The sequence below is a fragment of the Spinacia oleracea genome, chromosome 5 (genome assembly GCF_020520425.1).
Source record: "Spinacia oleracea cultivar Varoflay chromosome 5, BTI_SOV_V1, whole genome shotgun sequence".
Lineage (NCBI taxonomy): Eukaryota > Viridiplantae > Streptophyta > Magnoliopsida > Caryophyllales > Amaranthaceae > Spinacia > Spinacia oleracea.
Genome location: NC_079491.1, coordinates 19,678,803 through 19,702,128, shown reverse-complemented (window position 1 = coordinate 19,702,128; position 23,326 = coordinate 19,678,803). Strand labels below are relative to the sequence as shown.

At 41.3% G+C, this 23,326-nt stretch overlaps 1 protein-coding gene across 2 annotated transcripts; it reads left to right on the top strand.

Annotated features, from left to right (window-relative positions):
• Positions 1-680: 680 nt before the first annotated feature.
• Positions 681-6,330, top strand: LOC110776446 (uncharacterized). Of its 2 annotated transcripts, none has more exons than XM_021981007.2 (6): positions 681-893; positions 1,205-1,821; positions 2,256-2,606; positions 3,476-3,883; positions 4,806-5,017; positions 5,785-6,330. In XM_021981007.2, exons 1-6 carry the CDS (start codon positions 766-768, stop codon positions 6,028-6,030), a joined length of 1,962 nt encoding a protein of 653 aa, XP_021836699.1. In that variant the 5' UTR covers positions 681-765; the 3' UTR covers positions 6,031-6,330. The 2 variants fall into 2 exon arrangements, with proteins under 2 accessions (XP_021836699.1, XP_021836698.1); XM_021981006.2 differs by having other exon boundaries at positions 696-893; positions 1,202-1,821.
• The last annotated feature ends 16,996 nt before the right edge of the window (positions 6,331-23,326 follow it).

The following is a 23,326-nucleotide window of genomic DNA, read 5'->3' as shown; positions in this document are numbered from 1 at the left end:
CTTATCAATGGAGTACCTTTGTTTTGAGCCCCCCACCTAGTTTGAGTATAATTGTGTAAATCTCATACTCCGTAATACATATTGCTTAATTTTTGGTCCCTTTAATTAGTTAAATGGTTCAAAATTCGTCACTTTCTTATCCTACAATATTACACTTGTCTACACCCTTTTTCTATTTTTTTCTTTACACACTCATCTTAATTTTTTATTTTTTTATTACACATACCTTTTTTTATACCTGTTTCCTACTTTATCTTATACTAATAAGTAGAAGAAAGAAATGAAGGTAATATTAGGACTTAGGATGGATTTTATTTGAATAATTTTCACTCATTTTTTAACTTATTTTATCTAAATTTATATAAATTTAAATGAATTTGTTAGAACTCATCAAATTTATATTTGGTATTAGTTATAAATTAGACTTGGATAGCCCTTATTTTTCCAATAATAAGTAGGAATAAGGTGAAAACAAAGGTCTTTAATTCATTTAAATTCTAATAAATAGATTTTTTTTAAAATGCAGATATCATAAGGTGCTCCTTTTGAAAGTTTAAAATAAAAAGGAAGGGAAAACCACAAACAAGTTGAAGTGTTATTGACTAAAAAAGATAAAATTGAAACGTGTTGAAAGCAAGCAAGCAAATAAAAAGCAAGTAGCTTTCTTTATAATTTGGGTAGGTATAATTTAAAAGTGTTAAGAGTAAGATAATAAAGCTAGGAGTTTCATTAGTGAATTGCAAAGGGGAAAAAAAAAAAAGAGAAATGCCATGTTCAAGAAAACAACCCCTTCTTAAGCTCCTCTACAATGTCACCGCCACTTTCAAGTTCTTCTTCCTCTTCTTCTATCTCTTCTCTCTCTTTATTGCCAAACTCTTCACTTACTTTTTCAGGTATAATTCCGAAACGAATACCCGAGTCCAACTTGTTCGGTATCACTATCTGTTTCATGTTTTTGGTTTTTTGTTTTAAAAGTTATATGCTTTTGATTGAATCGTGAACTAAAAATAGTCATACTTATAGTAAACAGGTTGATTTTGAAAACTGGCAACAAAAAACTGAAAACTATTTTGTGGTTTTCATAACTTGGTTTTTTGTTCTGTAAAAAACAGAAAACTGGAAACAAAAAACGGCACCGAACAGGGCCAATTTCAAAAAATACTAGTGTTGCTAATACTAACGGTTCTTGATGTGAATCTAGCAGAACCGAAGAAGAGGAATACGAGGATGACATATCATACGAAGATGAAGATGAAGATGAAGAAGAAGAAGCAGCAGAATCGGAAGAAGAAGAAGAAGAAGAGTATAGGTATTCACATATGGAGGAAGAGGAAGAAGAAGAAGGAGATCATCTTGTTGCTGATATTGTAAACGACGGCGAGGGGTTGATTTTTGTTGCCAATTATGGTGATGATGATTATGAACGTAATAATGATCACTCAATTGTTCATAGTAACTCGTATGAGACCTTATTTCAAGACCCTGTTGAAGATTTTAATGATGAGGCAGAGGCTGGCTGTTTTGAGAACTCCCCTGCTCTTACTAGCTCATCAGAATTATTCGACCGCGGCGGCGACTACACTCATCACGGCGGCGATGTTGGTGGTGATAATTATGACGTCATTAATGAAGATTATGCATCAAGATTTGAATCTAATCATCTATATGATCATTCCTTTGAGTTAGAAGAGGAAGAAATCCACGACAAAAACGACCATGAAAATCCTCATCAAGAATGTGAAGCAGTCTATCATGACATGCCTCAAAATTCTCCAAGCTATATTGAGGTAAAGGTGAAAGTCGCTCCAAGTGGTAATCATGGTACGTATATTTTGATAACAAATTTGCCAACTACAACCTAATAAAATTACAGCCTCAAATTTCTAATTTTGCCAATTACAATTTAAACTTGTACATTATTTTAAATTACTACCCGATACCATTTTTCGGCAAAAATCACCGGAAAACGATGTCATAACGTTATTAAAAAAAAAAAAATCATGAAGCACTTAATACCTGTAAAAAAAAAAAAAAAACCCATTATTTTATTTTTTTTGTTTTAATTGTTATTTATCAATTTAATTTTTTTTATAGAAAATATGTAACTATTTTTTAATAACATTATGACATCATCTTCCGTTGATTTTTGCCGGAAAATAATTTCATCTTTCTAGTAAGTGTACTCTGTACTCATATTATAACTATATGACTGACTTCTAGTGCGCTCTTCTTCTTCTTCTTCTTCTTCTGTTAAGATGTTGCAGGAGAATTTGATGAAAGCAAAACTGATGTGGTAAAACAAGACTCGAATTTCACAAGGGATGAGAAATTTCTGATATTCGCCCCACCAAAATCCGAAGCCAAGAAATTGACAGGTTTAGAAATGGAGAACGAAGGGATTTTCGAAGACACGTACACTGTTGGATCAACTTCAAAGAGTTCATCTGAATGGAGGAGTTCAATAAGGGATTCAGGTACAGATGATCCATTTTCTTCTTCGTCAAGGAGGAGTTGCCCCAAATGGGAGTCCTATGCAGTGTATCAAAAGTATGACGAGGAGATGACATTTCTTGATAGAATTAGTGCACAAAAGCTCCATGAAACAGGTACGTTATACATTAATCCTACAGTTTTCGAATAAGTTGCACAACTTTGACCCTTAATATTTTTAACCGTTTATATTAATTAATTGTATAAAATTCATGGTAACTAATCTAACAACATATTATAACAAAACAGTTTCGTTTTATATATTAGTAAAAAAAATCTAGTCAAAATTAGTACTAGTGAATATATCAATAGTGACAAAGTAAAAATATTGTATTTATTTAGAACAGATGGAGTATAACTTTTCCCCTAACCCAAGAAGCTAAGGCATGTCAATAGATGTCTTAGTCCAAATCTGATAGATACTAGTAGTGTGTGTAATATATACACTTTAATCATCCATCTTTTTCAAATAGATACCATGACACTTGCTTTTCCAACTAATGGTATAGGGAATGAATGATGGTAATATACTACGGTCTACGGAGTACTCCAATATGTAGTATTCCCTGTGTGGAATTACGACTATGGGCTTGCCACATTTCTCAAAATGAGAAACATGTCCTGACATACAATTTTGGGTCCGTCGCTGCACCTTATGCTTTACTCCAGCATGGTCAGAATTGCCTATCCTAATTACATACGAAGTACTTCAAACCTAGAAAGTGGGTATCTCGAACTTTTTCCACAAGTCTGTTAATCAATTGAGCCAACATCTTATTTTACTAGCATTTGACACAAATTCAACCAATTCTTAGACAATAACATTGGTTTTCTACAATATTAGTAAAAACATTGTTGATGTGAAATGACCATTTTACCCTCAACGCTAATTAGCAGCATTACATTGATTGCCTAAATGTTGCTATATATAATCTCCTAGCCTTTTGCATGCTATGACTAACTGATGTTACAAAATTGTGTATAGAATCGTTGAGGTCAATCCAAGTGGAGCCAAGATCAATATCCCAAAGGATAGTGCATAAACTGGGTAATAACAAGAAGAAGAAAAGCTCAGGGGATGATATCTACAAGAATAAGACTAACCCATACAATGAACTAGAGGTTGCATATGTGGCCCAAATATGTTTAACATGGGAGGCGCTTAACTGGAACTACGAAACCTTCCGGCGGAAGACAAAGCAAAAGTCAAAAACAGAATTACAAGACGACGACCATGGTTGCCCTGCAAATATAGCACAACAATTCCAGCAATTTCAGGTACTTGTTCAAAGGTACATTGAAAATGAGCCTTACCAACGTGGTAAACGCCCTGAAATTTACGCGCGATTGAGAAGTGCCGCCCCTAATTTGCTTCAAGTTCCTGAATATCATGGTAAGTGATTAACTCATGTTTATTTCTTCATCACCTAGAAATCTGTCAATAAATCAATAACTATATATACATAAAAAATAACACACACACGTCATGTGTCATATCCTAGTAAGTTTTCATTTGTTTCATTTTGACATTACAAAAAGCGTATACTTAATTGTGTGTCTAATGGTTTTGGATCCTCTACAGTTCTAAAATAAATCTACAAAATAGAGTTTGAACATCTCAACCATTGAATGAAAAATCAATGGTTCATATATTATCTTTCCAAAATTCCCCCTAATTTTTCTCATCAATATGAGCCATTGATTTTAAAATATACAGTTTAGATACAACTCTACCTTGTAGAGTTTTATTAAAACTCTAGAGGATCCGAACTCGTGTCATTTAATTGTGTCCTTATTGTAAGGTAATCTGCTTGTGTTTTTTCTATGTAAAAGCGAGTAAAAAGGGAATTGGAATCTTGAATAAAATTATTATTACGGTATTAATGCAATTGTCCTAATTAAAATATTGATGCATATGAAGATTAAGAACTGGCCTAATCATGACTAATCATTGATTCAAAAATACTTGTATCCTAAAGTACATTAGTTGCAAAATCATGAACCCATGGCCCATATATCAATATTTCAAGGATAAAGTGTCTTAGGATCGGTTTGTTTCAACTTACTTTAACTTATTTTTACTTATTTCATCAAAAATAAGTTCAGATACGATAAAATTTAAGTTTTTTTCACAGACAATTTAACATATACTACGCAGTAAGTAGTAAGTAAGTTTTTTTCAACAATACAAGTTCATACGAAGTATAAGTTAATTTCAATCAAATTTAATTGAACCAAACATAGCCTTACTTGTCTAATTTTAATTTGATGTATGAAAATTCATATGAATCTTTTGACATAAATGAATTGAACAGATTATGAAGGAGAAGAGAAGGAACTTGTTGGGGGAAGAATAGCATCAGCATTATTCCTTCAGATACTTGAAGATTCAATTCAAACTTTTATGAATTTTCTGAAAGCAGATAGGGAAAATCATTGCCAAGTTATCACTGCTCTTTTTAAATTACGTCCAAGAGGATCAATTGATCCTACTGTTCTCAATGTCTTCAAGAAATGCAACAAAAAGGTAATTAATTAAATCTGTGTTTGAACAGTGATAACTTAATTTAGATGGGGAATGTTAATTATCTACATCTACTTTTTTTTTATGCAAGCTATCTACATCCACTTAAGGCCTGTATATTTAAACTTTTTTTTAAATTACTTTTTTTTGACTTATTTCAGTAAACTTAAATTTAGATAAATTTAGCAAAAATAAGTGCTTTCCAGAGTATCCAGATAATTTAACGCAAAGTAAGTTACTTTTAACAAAAATAAGTTCAGTTATATTTTGATAATTTATTTCAGTTTTATTCAGTTAAACCAAATAGATTCTTATTAAAAAAAAAAAAAAATGCAAAATGCTACTCCGTCCATCTTTATTGAGCATTTTGTTATTGTCTTACTTTTTTAATCTTTTGTTCTGTACGAGTATTTTATAAACTTTATCATTTGTTCACACTAATTCTTGTTCACAATACCTAAAAGTGATAAAAGTCCTTAAGTATCATGTATTCTCACTAGCTACTTTTTGTTTTACTTCCATCTAATTTAATTAGTAATTTTGATTATATATCATGTTTTCCTCCTTAACGGCCCACTAAAAAAAAAGAGACGGAGCGAGGACAGTCTTATTATAATGGATCGGTCCTAAAATTTGTGTATAATTGTATAATTACATAGTATATTGTACGTTTAACTTTTTCTACCGGTCCCCTCGTAAAACCGTTCAAGGTCCGGCACTATATATTATGATCTTGTCTTATCTAATACGAGTAATATACGTATATGCAGAAGAAGTTGAAGCTAAAAGAAGTAGAACGAACACGAAAATGCTTCAAGAAGAGGAGGTTAACAAGGGAGGAAGAAATGGAGATATTGATGAGTTTAATAGACTTAAAAGTGGTGTCAAGGGTTTTAAGAATGACTGAAATAACACAAGAACAATTGCATTGGTGTGAACAAAAGATGGCCAAACCAACAATTTTGGAGGGCAAATTACACAGAGATTCTTCTCCTCTTTTCTTTCCTGCACATTGACCCACTTTTAAATAACATACTTTTGCTTTGGTAATGGTGACTAGATTATGCATCTATTTGTATCACCATGAATATCCGATCCATCCCTTTTTTTTCTCATGAAAACAATAAATGAATTAGATAGATATTACCAAAGAGAAAATAGTTAGAAATAGATATCTTATCATAGATCTTGCATGTAACACCCAATAAGCTAAGCTAAGTGCATGGGGGAATTTTCATGAATATCCTCGATCACTCAAAGTCTCAAACCCTTTTTGTAAATTGTCCAACAAATCAAAGGCAAAATATTCATGTGGATGACTTTGGAATACAAAGATATGGAGGAATCTTAGAAAAAGAGAGTGAGGGAGTATAACTTTGTTTTGGGCTCCCCTTACTTGATGTGCTGCCTTAACGTGGAAAGTGAAAGAGCAACATGCAAAGCAAGGAACAAGATCAAGGATAGTGGCAACAACTACAAGTATTGCTTTTACTTTTACTTTTTTTTAATAAGGGGTTGTTTGTTAGACAAGGATTTAGAGAGGAATTAATTATGGTAAAATATGTAAAGGTTGTTGCATGCATGTAGTGGGAATAAAAAGGTTGCTCTTGTTACACTCAAAGATTAACAAACTCTTGTCCTACTTACTTTGCAGACGAGAGTTGGTTCCAGATATGTATCAATAGAGCAATTTGTTGAAGAAAGTCTTCCCAAAGAACACATGTGAGTGTCCCACATTGAAAAGTGATGAGAGAGTTAATCACTTAATAAGGCCAAGGGGCTACTCCCCTTATTGCCATATGATTTTAAAGTGGAACCTCCTTTAGACTTGTTAAGTGGGCTCTCTCTCTTGGTGACGGATGCGGCCCAGGCCCGTATTTAACACAATTAGATGTATTAAGAGAGTTGTGAGTAAATTTCTTCATGGGTCGGAGTGGAACATCTTCTTGCACCTCATTTTGAGTTGAATATCTATTACACACTCGTGTGTACATAGCAGCTAGAGTAGCAGTAGGTATTTCTTTACATAAATACTAGTCTTATATGCACGACGATCCATTTGAATATAAGAAACAATTATTTGCATTATTATATCTTAATCTAAAATATCATGATTCTTTATAGAATGTCTTATGGCCATTCTCCTTATTGGCGCTCTATAAAGTTTATAAAGCTGGTGAAAAGACTATGGCGGCGGCAAGAGATCACGATAAAAAGCGTAAATAAGGCAGTCTGAGAGGTAGTGACTTTGTGAGAAGAGAGCTTATTACGGAAAAGGTGGTTACAAAAGGGGGTTTGATATATAGCAAATAAAAACTGTGCTCCGTAAGAATTAAGGAGACAATAAAGAGATCACAAATATAAGGGAGAAAGAATTGAGAGACTAGAAATTTTCATAAATTACGAAAGAGAATTTTAAGGATTTCAAATTTAGGATGGTTGCGTAATTTGGATTATACACCCGGGTGTACAGTGCTCATTGTGCACCCTGTTGAACATTTATTGAAAACCTAATGAACATAGAGAATGATGTCAATGTACATGTACTAGTGAAATATTTAAATTATACTTATTTGAACTATATGTTCAATGACTATATGTTCTTTGAGTATGAACTATATGTTCTTTGTATTTGAACTACATGTTCATTTAAAAATAGGGTGCACAGTGAGCATTGTGCACCCGGGTGCATAAACCATATTTTGGGATGGTTGTACTTATTTCAAATTTGTTGTTGACTTTTGGATGTCACATCGCAATTTGCAAATGTGTTTCATATACTAAAATATGAAAGATTATATGCATTAGTTGCATTGGAATTCCTTATTTGCAATATGACATTTAATAATCAATCTTTAGAATAATTACAATTCAGTTTTTTAATTAATCTAATATATACTATATATAAAGGGAAGTTTTTTGGAGAGCATTCGGAGCGCCACGTAGGATTTTCATGTCATCAAACAATAATATTATTTTAGATTTATTAAAAAATAAAAATAGATAAATAAAGACCCGGTAAAGATAATAAGAGATAAAGATAAATAAAACTTAGTAAAAGATAATAAGAGAAAAATAGATAAATAGATAAATAAGGATCCGGTAAAAGATAATAAGAGAAAATAAAAATAGATAAATAAAGACCCGGTAAAAGATAGTAAGATAAATTTTGAAATTTTTTATAAAATAAATAAAACTCAGTAAAAGATAATAAGAGATAAATAAAGACCCGATAAAAGATAATAAGAGATAAATTTTTAAAAAATTTAATAGATAAATAAATACCTGTTAAAAAATGTCATACTCATTGATTATAAAAACAATCACAGTTAGAACTATCGCTTAAAGTTGAAAAAAAATCTCATAAAAAAATGAATTTAACCCGTTCAAAAAACCAATTTAACAATCATTGTTAGAACTGTCTCAATGCTTTAAATCTAGTTTAATTATTGAACTTATCAAGGATATTATGTCTTTTCTATAGGGGGACACAAAAAACCAAGTACTAAAATGAACTAAGGAGTTCCCTTATACAATAGAGACTAGTCTTACCTTTTTTTTTTTTTTTTTTAAATGTATGTCATTCCGGGACAATAGTTTGCACGTTGGTTGACAACTTGAGATCAACCAATTATATTTAATTATCTAGGGGAATCTTGCTCTAACTATTCTTATAAAATCAAGGTGGAGTATTTTTTTCTTCCGAAAATTAATAAAATCATGTTAATCTTTCCAATTTATAAGAGAATTAGAGAATATAATGATGAAAAGATCATCAAATAGTTAAGTATCCCCACTACTTTGTAAGTCCGACTAATTAAAAAAAAAAACTCCAAGTTGTTCATTATTTAACGAGTTAAGCTCATTAATAGGATATAAGTTTTACAAAAAAAATTATCAACTGGGGCCTTATTCTTTGGTCAATAATTGGGACGAGGTTAGATTTTTTGTAGTTTAACTCAATTTTAACTAAAGGTTGACTATTCAAACTAATAAAATAAATGAAAATTTAACAATATTAATCCCAACTATTGGTGATCTTCCAAAAATAATCCCAATTAATGATAATCCCACAATAATCCTAAGTATTCACTTCTCATTCTTTGAACAATCTTAGAGAAAATTAAAACCCTTGAAACCGGTTATTTCATTAATTATGGGCCCCACTTCTTTTTTGTTTCAAATTGCCAATATATTGAGGATAAGGCAGTTATCCTATATGATAGAATATCGAATATAGTAGAGTTATGTTATAACTAGGCTATATGATATAAGACAGAAGTCTATATGAATTAGGAAACCTATGACTTCTATCTTATATCATATAGACTTCATAGGTTTCCTAATTCATATAGACTTCTATCTTATATCATATAGCCTAGTTATAACATAACTCTACTACATTCGATATTCTATCATATAGGATAACTGCCTTATCCTCAATAAGCAGCCACTGCAGCAACATGCTTAACAATACCGCTACCTTCACTTGCCATTCATGCCACAACATACTTAAAAATGTTCGATTAAGCAATGACTAGATAAATAATTGAAAATGTTCGATTAAGCAAGAACGATAAAAATCAATGATAAATGATGAAGGTGTATCACTAAATTTGTGGGCTAAATACAGTTTGTCTTGCAGACTGATAATCAGTTCCAAGCAAATGTAGTTGGCGCGTAACGGATTCATCGTACGTGGGTGCTAGTTAAGACAACTTTCACTGATACGATTTCACACGGTACGAATTGTTAGTTTCCTTAAGAACAATTCAAACTGCTATGATGTACGTATTAGCAATATTCGAAAACATATAATCATAGCAGTAGAATTTGCTCCTCAACAAACAACAATACCACATGTTTGGGCTCCCAATTGACTCTCAATTGGGCCACTAAGTCCAAAGCCCAATGGCTCTAAACAAACAGCATCAAACCCACCAATGGCTAGTCAGCCATCCATCAAGGCCCAAGGCCCAAAAGCAATAAATGACCTATGGGCATTTATTATGCAAACACTATAAATAGGCCGCCAAGGCTCACACCTCAAGGTACGTCCAATTTACCGCCTTAAGACTACTCTTCTAGAGAACTTCTCTCTAGAATCCGAGCATCATTCTTACTTAGGCATCGGAGGGGCTTTCCTCGGAAACACCCCCGAGGCTAGTGACTTTGCTCTTGTGCAGGTGAATTCGGACTCCACTCATTCAAACAAGCAAGATCTTCAACACATACAAAGGGGCCTTCATTCGAAGCCCATTGTTTCCATCTTTACAACACCGGAACAATTTGGCGCCGTCTGTGGGGAAGAACACTTCAAAGCCTTTGAAAGACATCAATCACCTCTTTCCGCGAAAATGGTGAATGATGTTGTTAACAACAATGACGACGATATGATGGTGCGGTCAGATTCAGAATCTGACCAAGAGGGGCACCCTCAATCGATGGCGAGGTCACAGCCAAGCAGAGCTACGACCGCCACAAATGCAGGACCTCCGATTCCAACTAGGGAAGAGCTCACTGCGGCCATGACCATCATGCAAAACTTCCTCTTCAATGAGAAGCAGCAAGGACTGGCAAATGACCGCAGAGAAGAGAGGAGGACCAGGCGAAGGCTGAACGAGCCACCCAGTGCGGAAGTGTCCAGACCCGAACGAGAACTCCTTCCCTTGACAGGTACACACTTGACGTCGAGGTGGATGGAAAGCACGTGGGACACCCAAAAAAGGGCACAACAGCAACCAGATTGGTTTGCGAGACCATCGCCTACTCCAACAGCTCTCCAAAGCGAATCAACTACTCGTAACACTCGGATCCGAAACTCGGTGCTCAGCAGGTTGAGGCCCTCGGTCCACTCAAGGTTAAGACCTTCGATCCATACGAGACTCGGGGTAGGTGAGTCGAGCAGATCTGGCGAACGACCCGAGGTCAGTAGCCGAGAAAGAAGAAGAGACAGGAGGCATGATCGAACCCCTAGCCCCCGTCGTACGCCCGAACGTTCTAATCACAGAACCTCGGCAAACGAAGGCATCAGGGCTAGACTCGGGAAAAGAATCATGACTCCTACGTCATCCCCTTTCTCGGACGAGCTGATCATGGAAGAAATACCGAAGGTAAGACTGCCAGCGCACCTAACCTACAGCGGAATCACAGATCCGAGGGATCATGTCATCTCCTACGAGCAGCAAATGTTCTTGAGTCCCTACTCCGAAGCATGTTGGTGTAAATACTTCCCAACCACGCTAACCGGAGTGGCGGGAGAGTGGTTTAGATCGCTGCCGAAGGGATCGATCAAGAGCTGGAAAAAGCTGAAAAAGAGATTCTGCACACAGTTCGTGAGCAACAATCGCCCCGAGCGAACCACAGCAGAACTGACCTCAATCCAACAAGAAAGAGACGAAAGTCTGAGAGAATTCATGGCCAGATTCATGAAGGAATCAACAAACATACCAAACTTGCAGCCAGACGTGGCCATCTTCGCCTTGAAGCACGCGCTCCAGGAAGGGAAGTTCCGTGACGAACTCTCAATGAAGAACCCCTCCAGAATAGCTGACGTGCTCCAAATGGCTGATGCGTTCATCAGAACCGAAGAGTTCAACAAGGCCGCTGCAAGATTGAAGGGATCGTCGGATCCGAGAGACACAAAGAATACCCAGAGCAAGCCCGAGGGCGGCTCAAGGAAGGGGAAAGAGAAAGTAGGAGCTAGAGAGATGAGCCCGAAGAAAGACGGGAGAAGGGGTGAACTTCAACCCAAATACACCAACTACACTCCACTAGCTCTGCCCCGAAAAGAGATATTTAGCCTCAACAGAAATGATGAAAAGTGGAAACTACCGGGGAAGCTCAAGTCCAACCCAGCTCGGAGAAACAAGAACAAGTGGTGCGAGTTCCATGATGACTTCGGTCACCACACCGAAGAGTGCAACTCACTGAGAGACAACATTGAGGACCTCGTTCGCCGAGGCTACCTGAAACAGTACTTGTTAGACCGAAGGGAGGAAAAAGAAAAGGCCGCCAGTGGCAAACAGCATGAGCAACCCCAGAAGAGGGTCTACGAAGCAACAGGACATAAGAAAAACGACATCCTGGTGGTGTTCGGGGGGCAGAAGTCTGGCCAGGCCAGCAAGAAACACCTAAGAGCCCTCTCCCATCGGGTCAACTTCAGCGCGGTTGGAGACAACCAGCCACACCCCCCGAACATGACCTTCACTGCTGATGATTGCTTCGGAGTCCAGTACAAACATGACGATCCTCTGGTCATTTCCATGGACCTCAACAACCACAACGTACATCGAGTGTTAGTCGACGGAGGAAGTGCCGTCAATATCATCTTCAGAAACTGCTTCGAGCAGCTGATCCTCGAAGAGCCAGAGGAAGCACTGACGAAAGTCAGTTATCCTCTGATCGGATTCAACGGATCCGCAGCTATCCCTCGAGGAAAGATCACCCTGCCAGTCACAGTGGGCGAAGGCCAGGCAGCAAAAACCCTTCGGGACGAATTTTTGGTGATGGACTGCGACTCCGTATACAACGTAATCATGGGGAGAACCATGATTCACAAGATGCAAGCAGTCCCCTCCACATACCACCAGCTGATGATATACGTCTCGGATGCAGGATTCGCCGAACGAATCAGAGGTGATCAAGAAGTGGCGAGAAGAACCTGCCACACTGCTGTCCGAAAGCCCAAACTAGGGGACGGCCCCGAGGAAGAAAAAGGAGCTACGGGAGAGGAAAGCGAGGCAAAAAGGAGAAGAGCAAGCACGAGCAGCTTGTCTCCCGCAGAAGTTGATGCCCGCCCCGAAACCCTATCTCCCGAACCAGATCAAGAAATGGAGGATATCTTCCTCGAAGAGGATTCAGACAGGAGCGTCCGAATAGGCAAGGGCCTAAGCTCGGGGCTCCGAATCGATTTGATCCGATTACTCAGGGATCATAAAGACATCTTTGCATGGTCAGCAGCAGATATGCCAGGGATAAATCCGAAGCTGATTTGTCACAAGCTGGACGTCAACGCTGAAGCTCGGCCAGTCAAGCAAAAAAAGAGGAACTACTCCTCGGAGAAAAACAAAGCCATCGCCGAGGAGGTGAAAAAGTTGCAGGAGGCCGGATTCATTGAGCCATGCATGTATCCGAAATGGCTGGCCAACGTGGTGATGGTCAAAAAAGCGAATGGCTCCTGGCGAATGTGCGTGGATTTCACAGACCTGAACCGAGCCTGCCCCAAAGACTGCTATCCCCTGCCAAGGATAGATCAATTGGTTGACTCCACCAGCGGCCATGCACTGCTCAGCTTCATGGATGCCTTTTCAGGCTACCACCAAGTATTCATGCACCCCGATGACAGAGCAAAGACAGCGTTCATCACAAGCGCAGGAGTGTTCAACTACAAAATGATGCCTTTCGACTTGAAAAATGCCGGAGCCACCTACCAGAGGCTAGTTGATCACGTCTTCGCCGACCAGAAAGGGAGGAATGTGGAGGTCTATGTGGATGACTCCATCGTAAAAAGCATCAAGGAGGAAGACCACGTCAAAGACTTGGCAGAGACCTTCGGAAATCTGAGGAAATACAGCATGAAGCTGAACCCAAAAAAATGCGTCTTCGGGGTGAAGTCAGGGAAATTCCTCGGATTCATGGTGAGCGAAAGAGGAATTGATGCGAACCCAGACAAAGTCCAAGCGGCATTGGATTTACCCGAGCCGAAGACCAAGAGAGATGTGCAGAGGCTAACCGGCAGGTTAGCCGCACTAACAAGGTTCATATCAAAAGCCTCGGACAAGGGAGCCCCCTTCTTCAAAGCACTGAAACCAAAGAACCTCCCCGGAGGAGAAGCAGAACCAGTCAAGAAAAAAGGGGTCCCGAGGAAAGTGGATCCCGAACTGATATGGGAACAGGAGCAAAAAGAAGCTTTTCAGCAACTCAGAGCCCACCTAGCTCAACTGCCGACACTGGCCAGACCAAAGGAGGGGGAAACCCTGTACCTATATGTCGCAGTTAGCCCTGGAACCGTCAGCGCAGTGCTTCTTCGGGAAGAAGAAAAGAAGCAACAGCCAATCTACTTCACCAGCCGAACACTCACAGGGGCCGAAACCCGGTACCCACTCATCGAGAAAGTCGCATATGCAGTAGTGGTAGCTGCACGAAAACTGAGGCCATACTTCGACTCCCACCAGATCACAGTGCTAACTGACCAACCGCTCGAAAAAGTACTCGACAAAATAGAGAGGTCAGGAAGATTGGCTGCCTGGGCCTTCGAACTATCAGAGTTCGGCATCAAATATCAGCCGAGGACAGCAATCAAAGCACAAGCATTGGCAGACTTCTTGGCCGAGTGCTCATACCAGGAAATGTTGGATGATACGAAAAGCACTTGGGAGGTCTTCACTGACGGATCTTCCACAATAAACGGCTCAGGAGCAGGAGTTGTACTGATCCCCCCGACGGGGAAAAGCATAGAGTATGCATTGAAGTTCGGCTTCAAAGCAACCAACAACGAGGCCGAATACGAGGCCGCAATCGCAGGGATAGAGCTTTGTTTATCCCTGGAGGCCGAACATGTTTGCCTCAAAACTGATTCCCAGCTTGTAGCCAACCAGATCCGAGGGGAGTATGAGGCCAAATGGCCCAGCATGACAGCCTATTTAGCAAAAATTAAATCCTTAACGTCAAAGTTAAGATCCTTTGAAGTCATCCTCATCCCCCGAGGACAGAACACGCAAGCAGACGCACTGTCAAAACTCGCAAGCTCAACACTCATCGACCTAAACAGGTCGGTCCACGTGGAAGTTCACCAAGAGAGAAGCATCGACTTGCTACCCACCACAGTATGCAGCTTACGTACCGAACCTAGCTGGATGGACGCAGTAGTTGCATACAAAGAAAGGGGAGAACTTCCCGAAGATAAGCTGCAAGCGAGAAAACTGAAAAGATTCAACAAATGGTTCATCATCAGCGCCGAAGGAGAGCTCATGAGGAAATCATTCTCTGCTCCGCTGCTAAAATGTGTGGGTCCAACAGACGCTGACTACATCCTAAGGGAAATCCACCTCGGGATATGCGGAAACCACATTGGAGGTAGGACATTGGCACATAAAGCCCTTCGGGCTGGGTACTGGTGGCCCACTATGGTTTCCGAGGCAAAGCAGATGGCAAGGAAATGCGAGAAATGCCAAAAGTTCGCACCAGCCATCCATCAACCAGCTCAAACCCTACAATCAACACTGTATCCCTTACCATTCGCACAGTGGGGGTTAGACATCATTGGTCCCTTCCCCTCAGCGACGAACCAGAAGAAGTGGTTGATTGTGGGAGTCGACTATTTTAGCAAATGGATCGAAGCCGAAGCTGTCTCCTCCATCACCGAACCTCAGGTCCGCAAGTTCATATGGCAGAACATCATCACAAGGTTCGGCATACCAAGACTGATGGTCTTCGACCACGGGAAACAGTTCGACAACACCCCGTTGCAAAAGTGGTGCAAACAGTTCGGCATACACCTAGCGTACTCGGCAGTCTGTCACCCACAAAGCAACGGGCAAGCCGAAGCTGCTAACAAACTCATCCTCAACGCACTCAAGAAAAGAGTCGAGGATGACAAAAACAAATGGTTAGAAGAGCTACCCGGAACGCTATGGTCCCTTCGGACCACTGAGAAAGAAGCTACCGGACAAACACCGTTCCACCTTGTATACGGATCCGAAGCTGTAATCCCTGTGGAAATCGGAACAGAAAGCCTGAGGATCCAGGCATACAACAGGTATGATGGGCTCCAAGGAGAAAGCAACAACCAACTTCTATCCGAAGCTCTCGATCTACTGGACGAAGCTCGGAACGACGCAAGGACACTCAACGCAGCCTATTTGCAGAGGGTCAACAAGCATTACAACCGAAGAGTCAACGCCAGACCCCTAAAAGTCGGTGATCTAGTACTCAGAAACGCCGCCTCGGTTCAGAAAGGACGGATCCATGGCAAACTCTCAGCCACTTGGGAAGGACCATACATCATCCATTCCGAAAAAAGGCCAGGCACGTATATGCTGAAACAGTTAGATGGAACAATTTTGAAGAACCATTGGAATACCGATGTTCTCAAGAAATATTTTGTATGATCTCTGTCTGAAAACCAAGTAAGTTGTTTAATGAGAAGAGGAAAGCCATTGGCACCATGAGTTTCATTAAACTTATCTCTATATTTATTGTCCCTTTATATATACATGCAGCCTCGGATCTGATCAATCCGAGACTAAAAACAGGATTGACTTTGCCCATTCCTTGATAAAATGCAAGAAATGACCAAATCATACACTTCAGGGAATCGTCCAGAATCCTCGGATTCGCGGTACCCTAATAAAATTTGTTCGCAACAAACAGTCGCTCGAATCAAGTTATAAAACTCCGGCTCAGATCCACGGATCGCCGAAGGCATAACTAAAGAGGCAGACTAGCGATCTCTTGCCCAGGTTTCCGAACCACAAGAGATCGGAAGAACAATCCAAACCTCTGAGCAGATCGACGGATTTGAAGAGTCTGGAAACTAAAGAGTCTCTTAGCAGATCTACGGATTTGAAGAACTCGCAAAACTAAAGAGTCTCTTAGCAGATCTACGGATTTGAAGAACTCTCAAAACTAAAGAGTCTCTTAGCAGATCTACGGATTTGAAGAACTCGCAAAACTAAAGAGTCTCTTAGCAGATCTACGGATTTGAAGAACTCGCAAAACTAAAGAGTCTCTTAGCAGATCTAAGGATTTGAAGAACTCACAAAGTCAAAGAGTCTCTTAGCAGATCTACGGATTTGAAGAACTCGCAAAAGTTAAAAAGTCTCTTAACAGATCTACGGATTTAAAGAGCTCGCAAGATCAAAAGGTTTTTAGCAAGTCTACAGAAAGAGGAGCTCGAGAAATCTACGGATTTAAAGACCTAAAATTGCGAAAGAACAAGTTGAAAAGAAGCAGCCAAGTAACAAACATTCATTTTTTATTCAATATTTGGGGAGAGTACAAATACATTGAAAACCTCAAAAATTGAAAACAAAATGAAACAGTTAAAATCGGCAGCCATCAACAGACAATACCGGCCTACCGAAGTACTAAAGAAAACAAAAAGAAATGAGTACAACGCAGCGCCGAGGCAAAAGGGGGAAAAGCAAGCACATATTCGGAAGTCCTCAACTGGAACCGACCGACTCTGAAGAAGACGACTGCCCGAATCCCTAACTCTTGGGAGTCTCAGGAGCGGCCCCTAGGGGAGCATCCTTCGAAGAACCCCCAGCAGTAGTATCACCCTCGGAAGTTGCCTTCTGGGCCCGAGCCTCTGCAAGAGCAGCTTGGCGTTCAGCTTCAGCTTCATCTCGATCAGCTTGGCATTCCACCAAGTGGTCCTCGGCCTGCATCCATAGGGGAACTTTCTCGTTCCAAGGGAAGTGAGGCATGTGCTTCGCAAACATGCGCCGAGCACCCAGGATGCCGTTCCAGTACTGCTCTCTACACTGATCAGCAGTGTAGAGGTCGACTCGCTCCTGCTCCAGCTTCCGAATATAGTCATCCTTTTCCCGAAGCTTCAGCCGAAGGACAGGCACCTTATCAGCTTGCTGCTGGATCAGCTCCCGATGCTGGACAAAATGGTGGAGCCTTAACTCCGCCTCTTTATGCTCCTTGTCGGCCGCTTCAAATTTAGACTTCATCTCCTGGAAGAGTCTATCTTTTTCCTCAAGTTCGCTAGCGAACTTAGCGGCCATATCCTTCTTTTCCTCAGCAAAGGAAGCGATCTTCTCAGCATCCTCTTCAACTCGGAAGATGAGCTGGCCAACCTCGGCCCCAATCTTCTCAGCAGACTCTCTAGCCTCGCGACTATACAGAAGGTATAGCTGCTTGACTTCCGTAAGCTCGGAGAGGAGTTGCCCAGCCTTCTGGTCCAAAATGGGAATATCACGAGCATAAGCCTCACGATATTTCCTCAATTGTTTCTCCTCAACCGAGCTACACTCGGAAGCGAACGAGGACCAGAAAACAGCCTGGGAACGAGAGAAAGATGAGCAAAATAGGAAAAACATAAAACAAAAACACAACTCAAAGAGAAAAATCTAGCAAATTACCTCGTTCAGATAGTACTGGGCCATCATAGCCGGATTCCTCTCTTCGGCCCCAGGAACCCTCCACTGCGGGTTAGCACGAAGCAGATTCTCCCGAGCAGCCTCGGGGCCCACCAAGGATCCCACGTGAGCCAAGGGGTCCTCTCCCAAAATCGGAGCCCTGGCATATCGAGCCATCGCCTCCCTTACTTCTTCGGGGATCCGTTTTAGCGGAACATCCGAACAGGGATCAGCATGGATCAGCCTATCCAGGGCCGAGGTAGAAGTAGAACCCAAAGTTGAGTGGCGCCTCTTCCTCGTCAAACCTTGCTCGGGCTGCTCCTCCTCTCCAGCAGAGGGAACCTCCTTCTGAACCTCGGGGACCGCAGCTTTGGGGCCCGAGAGATCTATCATCTCCTTGTCTGGACTCTTCTCTCTCTTGAAGGGAAGATCAGCAGACTCCTTCTTCTCCCCAGCTACCTCAGGGACATCCGAACCAGGAACAAAATCGGCTTCAATCGCCTCCATCACCTCGGTGATATCCTGGATTTCGATCCCCAAAGCAGCAGATGGTTTCAGTGGAGAGGGGATGATATCTTCCTCGATCAGCGGCTGATCCACGGGCGGCGGTTCAGCAACCACCACACTCTTTAACTTCTGCCCTGGCAAGGGCATGAAGTGAAGAAGATTCTTAGGAGGAGGCATGACTTCCGAAACCGCTTCCTACATAGCAAGCGTTCAAAGATTAGTTTCCGAAAAAGGGAGAAATGAACTACAAAAAACTCCAAGTCAGAACAAATACCCTCTCCGAGGACTGAGAAGCCTTCGCTTTCTTCGGATGCGTGGAAGGCCTCAAAAGAGTGCTACCCTTCCTTTTGCGTTGATCCTAAAAAGGGGAGACCAAGGGTCAACGAATATAAAAGAAGAAAAAGGAAGAAATAGAGAAAAAAGCGGGAAATACCCGGTTCCTAGATAAAGAGATATCTATCCGAGCCGGAGATGAAACCGAAGGAACGGCACGCGGCACAGCGTCAGTCCCAGGACCCTAAAAAGATGGTCCAGGACCAAGACGATTAGCCGACGGCCAACCGAAAAGAAGAAGACAAACAGAAAATCGAGCCTATAAATGAACACTCACCGGGTCCGAAGTTGTCTTCAACTCAGGAAGCACAACCTTCACAGGAACAGCTTCAACAGAGGAGGCGGAATCCCACGGATCAGCTCGAACTTCGGATATCCGAGCAACCCCCGAAGGAGACAACACGTAATCCTTCAGACGAGGATTACGAGGGTTATCTTTTCCGAACTTGTACTCGGGAGCCGGGTCGTGAATAGTCTTCAAATCCAAAGAAATGCCCAACTTCTTAGGATCAATGCAGCTAAAGCCGTACTCTGCAAAAACAAAGCACAAAACATGTCAGCAAAACGAAGCAGGAAAGAGGACAAACTCACTGAAAAAACGGTCTCAGCCGAAAGACACCTACCCCTGTCAAAAATCCTGCTGAGACCGGCAACAGCAAGAATGTCCTCCCTCAAAATGTAATTGAGATTCGGGAGCCAGCTAGACGGCAGTCGATGGTTATCCTCTTGAGCCAAGAACCACCGGAGGAGGTCCACATAGTGGCGATGGTTCCGATCTGGAGCTGCCACACCCCTCATATCAGGATCAGGAGCCACGAACCACTTCGGAGGACGATAAAAGTTGGGATGCTTCGGATCCGTCGGCACACGGACGAGCAACCACTCCGTCTTCCAATTGTGGTCAGAGCTAAGGTAGGGGTACGCCGTGATGTAGTTCGGATCCCCCCTCTTTCGGGACTTCTTGTTGACAATGGTCCACCAACCATACCCATCACCCTTGGAAGCATGGTTGAGAACCAGATCGTGAAGATCCCGAAAAATAGCGACAGAGCAAGGGAAATTGACGAAGTCACACACCCATCTAAATCCGATTATGTGCCTCATAGATTTGGGTGTGAGCTGGGCCAAACTAATGTTGTACGACACCAAAAGCTCGGATACGAACGGATCCAAAGGAAAGCGGAGACCATTCTCCAAATGGTGAGTATACACGGAAATGAACCCCCTCGGTGGATGAGTCACCCGAGGACGCTCTTGTTCAGGAAGCTCGCACCAGTACCCCAAGGCATGCTGAATTCCGTATAGCTCCTCGGCCTTCCGATGATAATTCCCTAACTTCGCTTCCACCAACCAGTCACCGCTGACCGATTTCTCCAACGGACCGTCGATCTGCGTGGTCTCGTGCAAAATTGAGGCATACTTGCCCTTCGGATCAGCTTCCGTCCAATGAACTGGAAACTCGGGGTAACGACGACGAGCACCCGAAAAGCCAGCTCTCTCACCAGAGGTTGCGCGTTCATCTTCGGAAGCATCCCAACCAATCAAACTCTTCTCCAACGGCCTCGCCGAAGGCCGACTCCTCGAAGTTTTCGGTAACCTCCCCGAAGGCACGTTCTCTCTCTCACTAGAGGAGCCAACGACGAACTTGCTTTTGCCCCTATTCTTTGCCATGGTCGCGAAATCTCGATCTAGGGTTTAGATTGAGGGGTAGAAGGAAGAACGAAGAAAAAAGGAGAACTCAGAAACAAATTACCTTTTTCCGAAGCGGAATTCGCCGATAAAGCGAACAACACAAGTTCCCGAAGTCTAAAGTTGGCCGAATTTCGTAGATCTGAAGAAGCAAATTGCACTGCGATCGCCGGAATTTAGAGAGAGAATGGGTTTGAAAGAAGGAATACAAAGTTCAAAAAGAGCAAAGCACCCAGTATTTATAGAAAAGAAAAGGGCGCATCAACTTCCTCAACCCACGATCTCCACGACACAGTACAACTCCCAACACTTGTCATCAATGCAAATCATCCCTTTTCAAAAAAGAGAGGGAACTTTCGGACTTCTGACAGCTGGAAACCCACCCATCTAATTCTAAATGGACCGGGTCTGGGGGGCATGTTGTTTGGGCTCCCAATTGACTCTCAATTGGGCCACTAAGTCCAAAGCCCAATGGCTCTAAACAAACAGCATCAAACCCACCAATGGCTAGTCAGCCATCCATCAAGGCCCAAGGCCCAAAAGCAATAAATGACCTATGGGCATTTATTATGCAAACACTATAAATAGGCCGCCAAGGCTCACACCTCAAGGTACGTCCAATTTACCGCCTTAAGACTACTCTTCTAGAGAACTTCTCTCTAGAATCCGAGCATCATTCTTACTTAGGCATCGGAGGGGCTTTCCTCGGAAACACCCCCGAGGCTAGTGACTTTGCTCTTGTGCAGGTGAATTCGGACTCCACTCATTCAAACAAGCAAGATCTTCAACACATACAAAAGGGCCTTCATTCGAAGCCCATTGTTTCCATCTTTACAACACCGGAACACCACATATTCAAACATATAGTATATTCAGCCTTGTGGACTATCAGAAGTCAAGAGAGAGAGAAAACTTTAGCCCATTTTCTTTTAGCAAACACAAACCCTAATCAAAAGTTTTAAGCCAGCCGCCATCCCCAATAGCAAACCCAAATCAAATCAAACCCCAACCTAGACTTTCTTCCGCAAATTAGCTTGATTCATGAGATTTTTCTCATGAATTCAGTCTTTTGTCGGAATTCTCAAGTACAACCATTAATGGTCCATATCTCCTTTCTCTTTGGTTAGCAAACCATGTCACTCTTTCAGCCCGGTGATCTTAGGTGCCTCAGCCGGCTTGAGCCTAAGATCTTGGAGCCCGATATTTCGAATCCGTTTTAGCAAGTTGTTAGTCCTCGAAAGGCGTCATACAAGGTGGTCCGCTATCCACGCCCACCATCCTCGTTGCATCAAGCTCTGCCCCCCAATGGACTCCTTCACAGTCCATGTTCATATTTGGTTATTGAGTTCCTTTTCTTGAGAATCGAATTTGATCTCTCTTTGTCTTTGAGTTGTAGTTTGGGATTCAATTTTTCTTTCTTTTTCCTTGTAATTATACTTGTATATGTTTATATTTAGTTTTAGTTAGATTGGGTTCCTTTTAGGTGTAGTTCAATAGTGTTAATTGTGCTGGTCTTGGCCTCGGAGCTTTGTTTTAGGACAGATGTGGGAGTAATTTCTTTTGGTGCAGTTTAGTTTGTCTTGCCCCCTGTGAAGGACTACGTGAAGATGTCTTCGGTCGGGTCTAGGGAGAGGCGTTTGGTGTCGCGGCGGAACTAGATCTAGGTGTTTCATGATGCTCTCATTTCTTTATAATTGATCCTCCGAAGCTTGTATATCATCCGTTGTGATGATTTAGGTTGTGCTTCTTAAGTAGGCATTACCTGGTTTTCTTTCCTTATCAAAAAAAAAAAATAAAAATAAAAATAAACAGATAGTATATTCTCAAATTACCTATAACTACTATTCTACCAAACAGGCACATTCAAGGCCGTTTTCTGGATGACATAGCGAGACACGAGTTGCTCACAGTGCAAAATACGCGCACCCCAATAGGCCTAATTGTGATAAGAAGGGTACTGGAGCTAGAGTAGAGGCCCCCTATGTATCATAACTAATACAGAATACTTTGTACGAAATTGTGAATTTTTTGTGTTGATACCAAAATATCACCTCATAGTTAATTAAGTCAAGGTACGACTTACAAAAGATACGATCAAATATGCGACTAGCTTACAAAAGTCAAGATACTAATAGATTAAGTGAACATGAGAGCTGAGTTCACAATGGTGGTGTTGTTGCAAACCAAGAAGTTTGGGAGCAGCCGTCAATTAAGGAATTTCCATCATTGTCAACTATGACTCCGACACCGATGGTTCTTCCTCTCCCCGAGTTTCCTCCTCTACTTCCTTTCCCTCCTCCCCCTCCTCTACTGCCTCTTCCTCCTCCCCCTCCTCTTCCTCCTCTACTTCCTCTTCCACCTCCTCCTCTACTTCCTCTTCCACCTCTAATTACCCTCCCTCCTCTACATGTTCTTGTTGGTTCTGCTGTCGCATCATGATGAGCAGTATTTGCAGATGCTCTACTACAAGTTGCTGCTGTTGTAGTTGCCACTGCTGCTGTTGTGTTTGTTGCTGTTGTAGTTGTTGCTACTGTTGCTGTTGCAGTTGTTGCTACTGTTGTTGTTGCACCGTCGCTTGCTTCCCCATTTTTCCTAGGTCTGCCTCTCGGTCTTTTTGCAGAGGGTTCAACAACCTTGTCCTTATCAGGACACCTCCTCTTGTTGTGGTTCAGAGACTTGCAGACACTACAAC

What these genes read in the sequence shown, in the direction of transcription:
- LOC110776446 (XM_021981006.2), top strand. Translation starts at nt 766, where the DNA reads ATGCCATGTTCAAGAAAACAACCCCTTCTTAAGCTCCTCTACAATGTC. An exon ending in CTCTTCACTTACTTTTTCAG is followed by an intron (nt 894 to 1,201) that starts GTATAATTCCGA and finishes ATGTGAATCTAG; the next exon opens with CAGAACCGAAGAAGAGGAAT. An exon ending in TCAAGTTCCTGAATATCATG is followed by an intron (nt 3,884 to 4,805) that starts GTAAGTGATTAA and finishes TGAATTGAACAG; the next exon opens with ATTATGAAGGAGAAGAGAAG.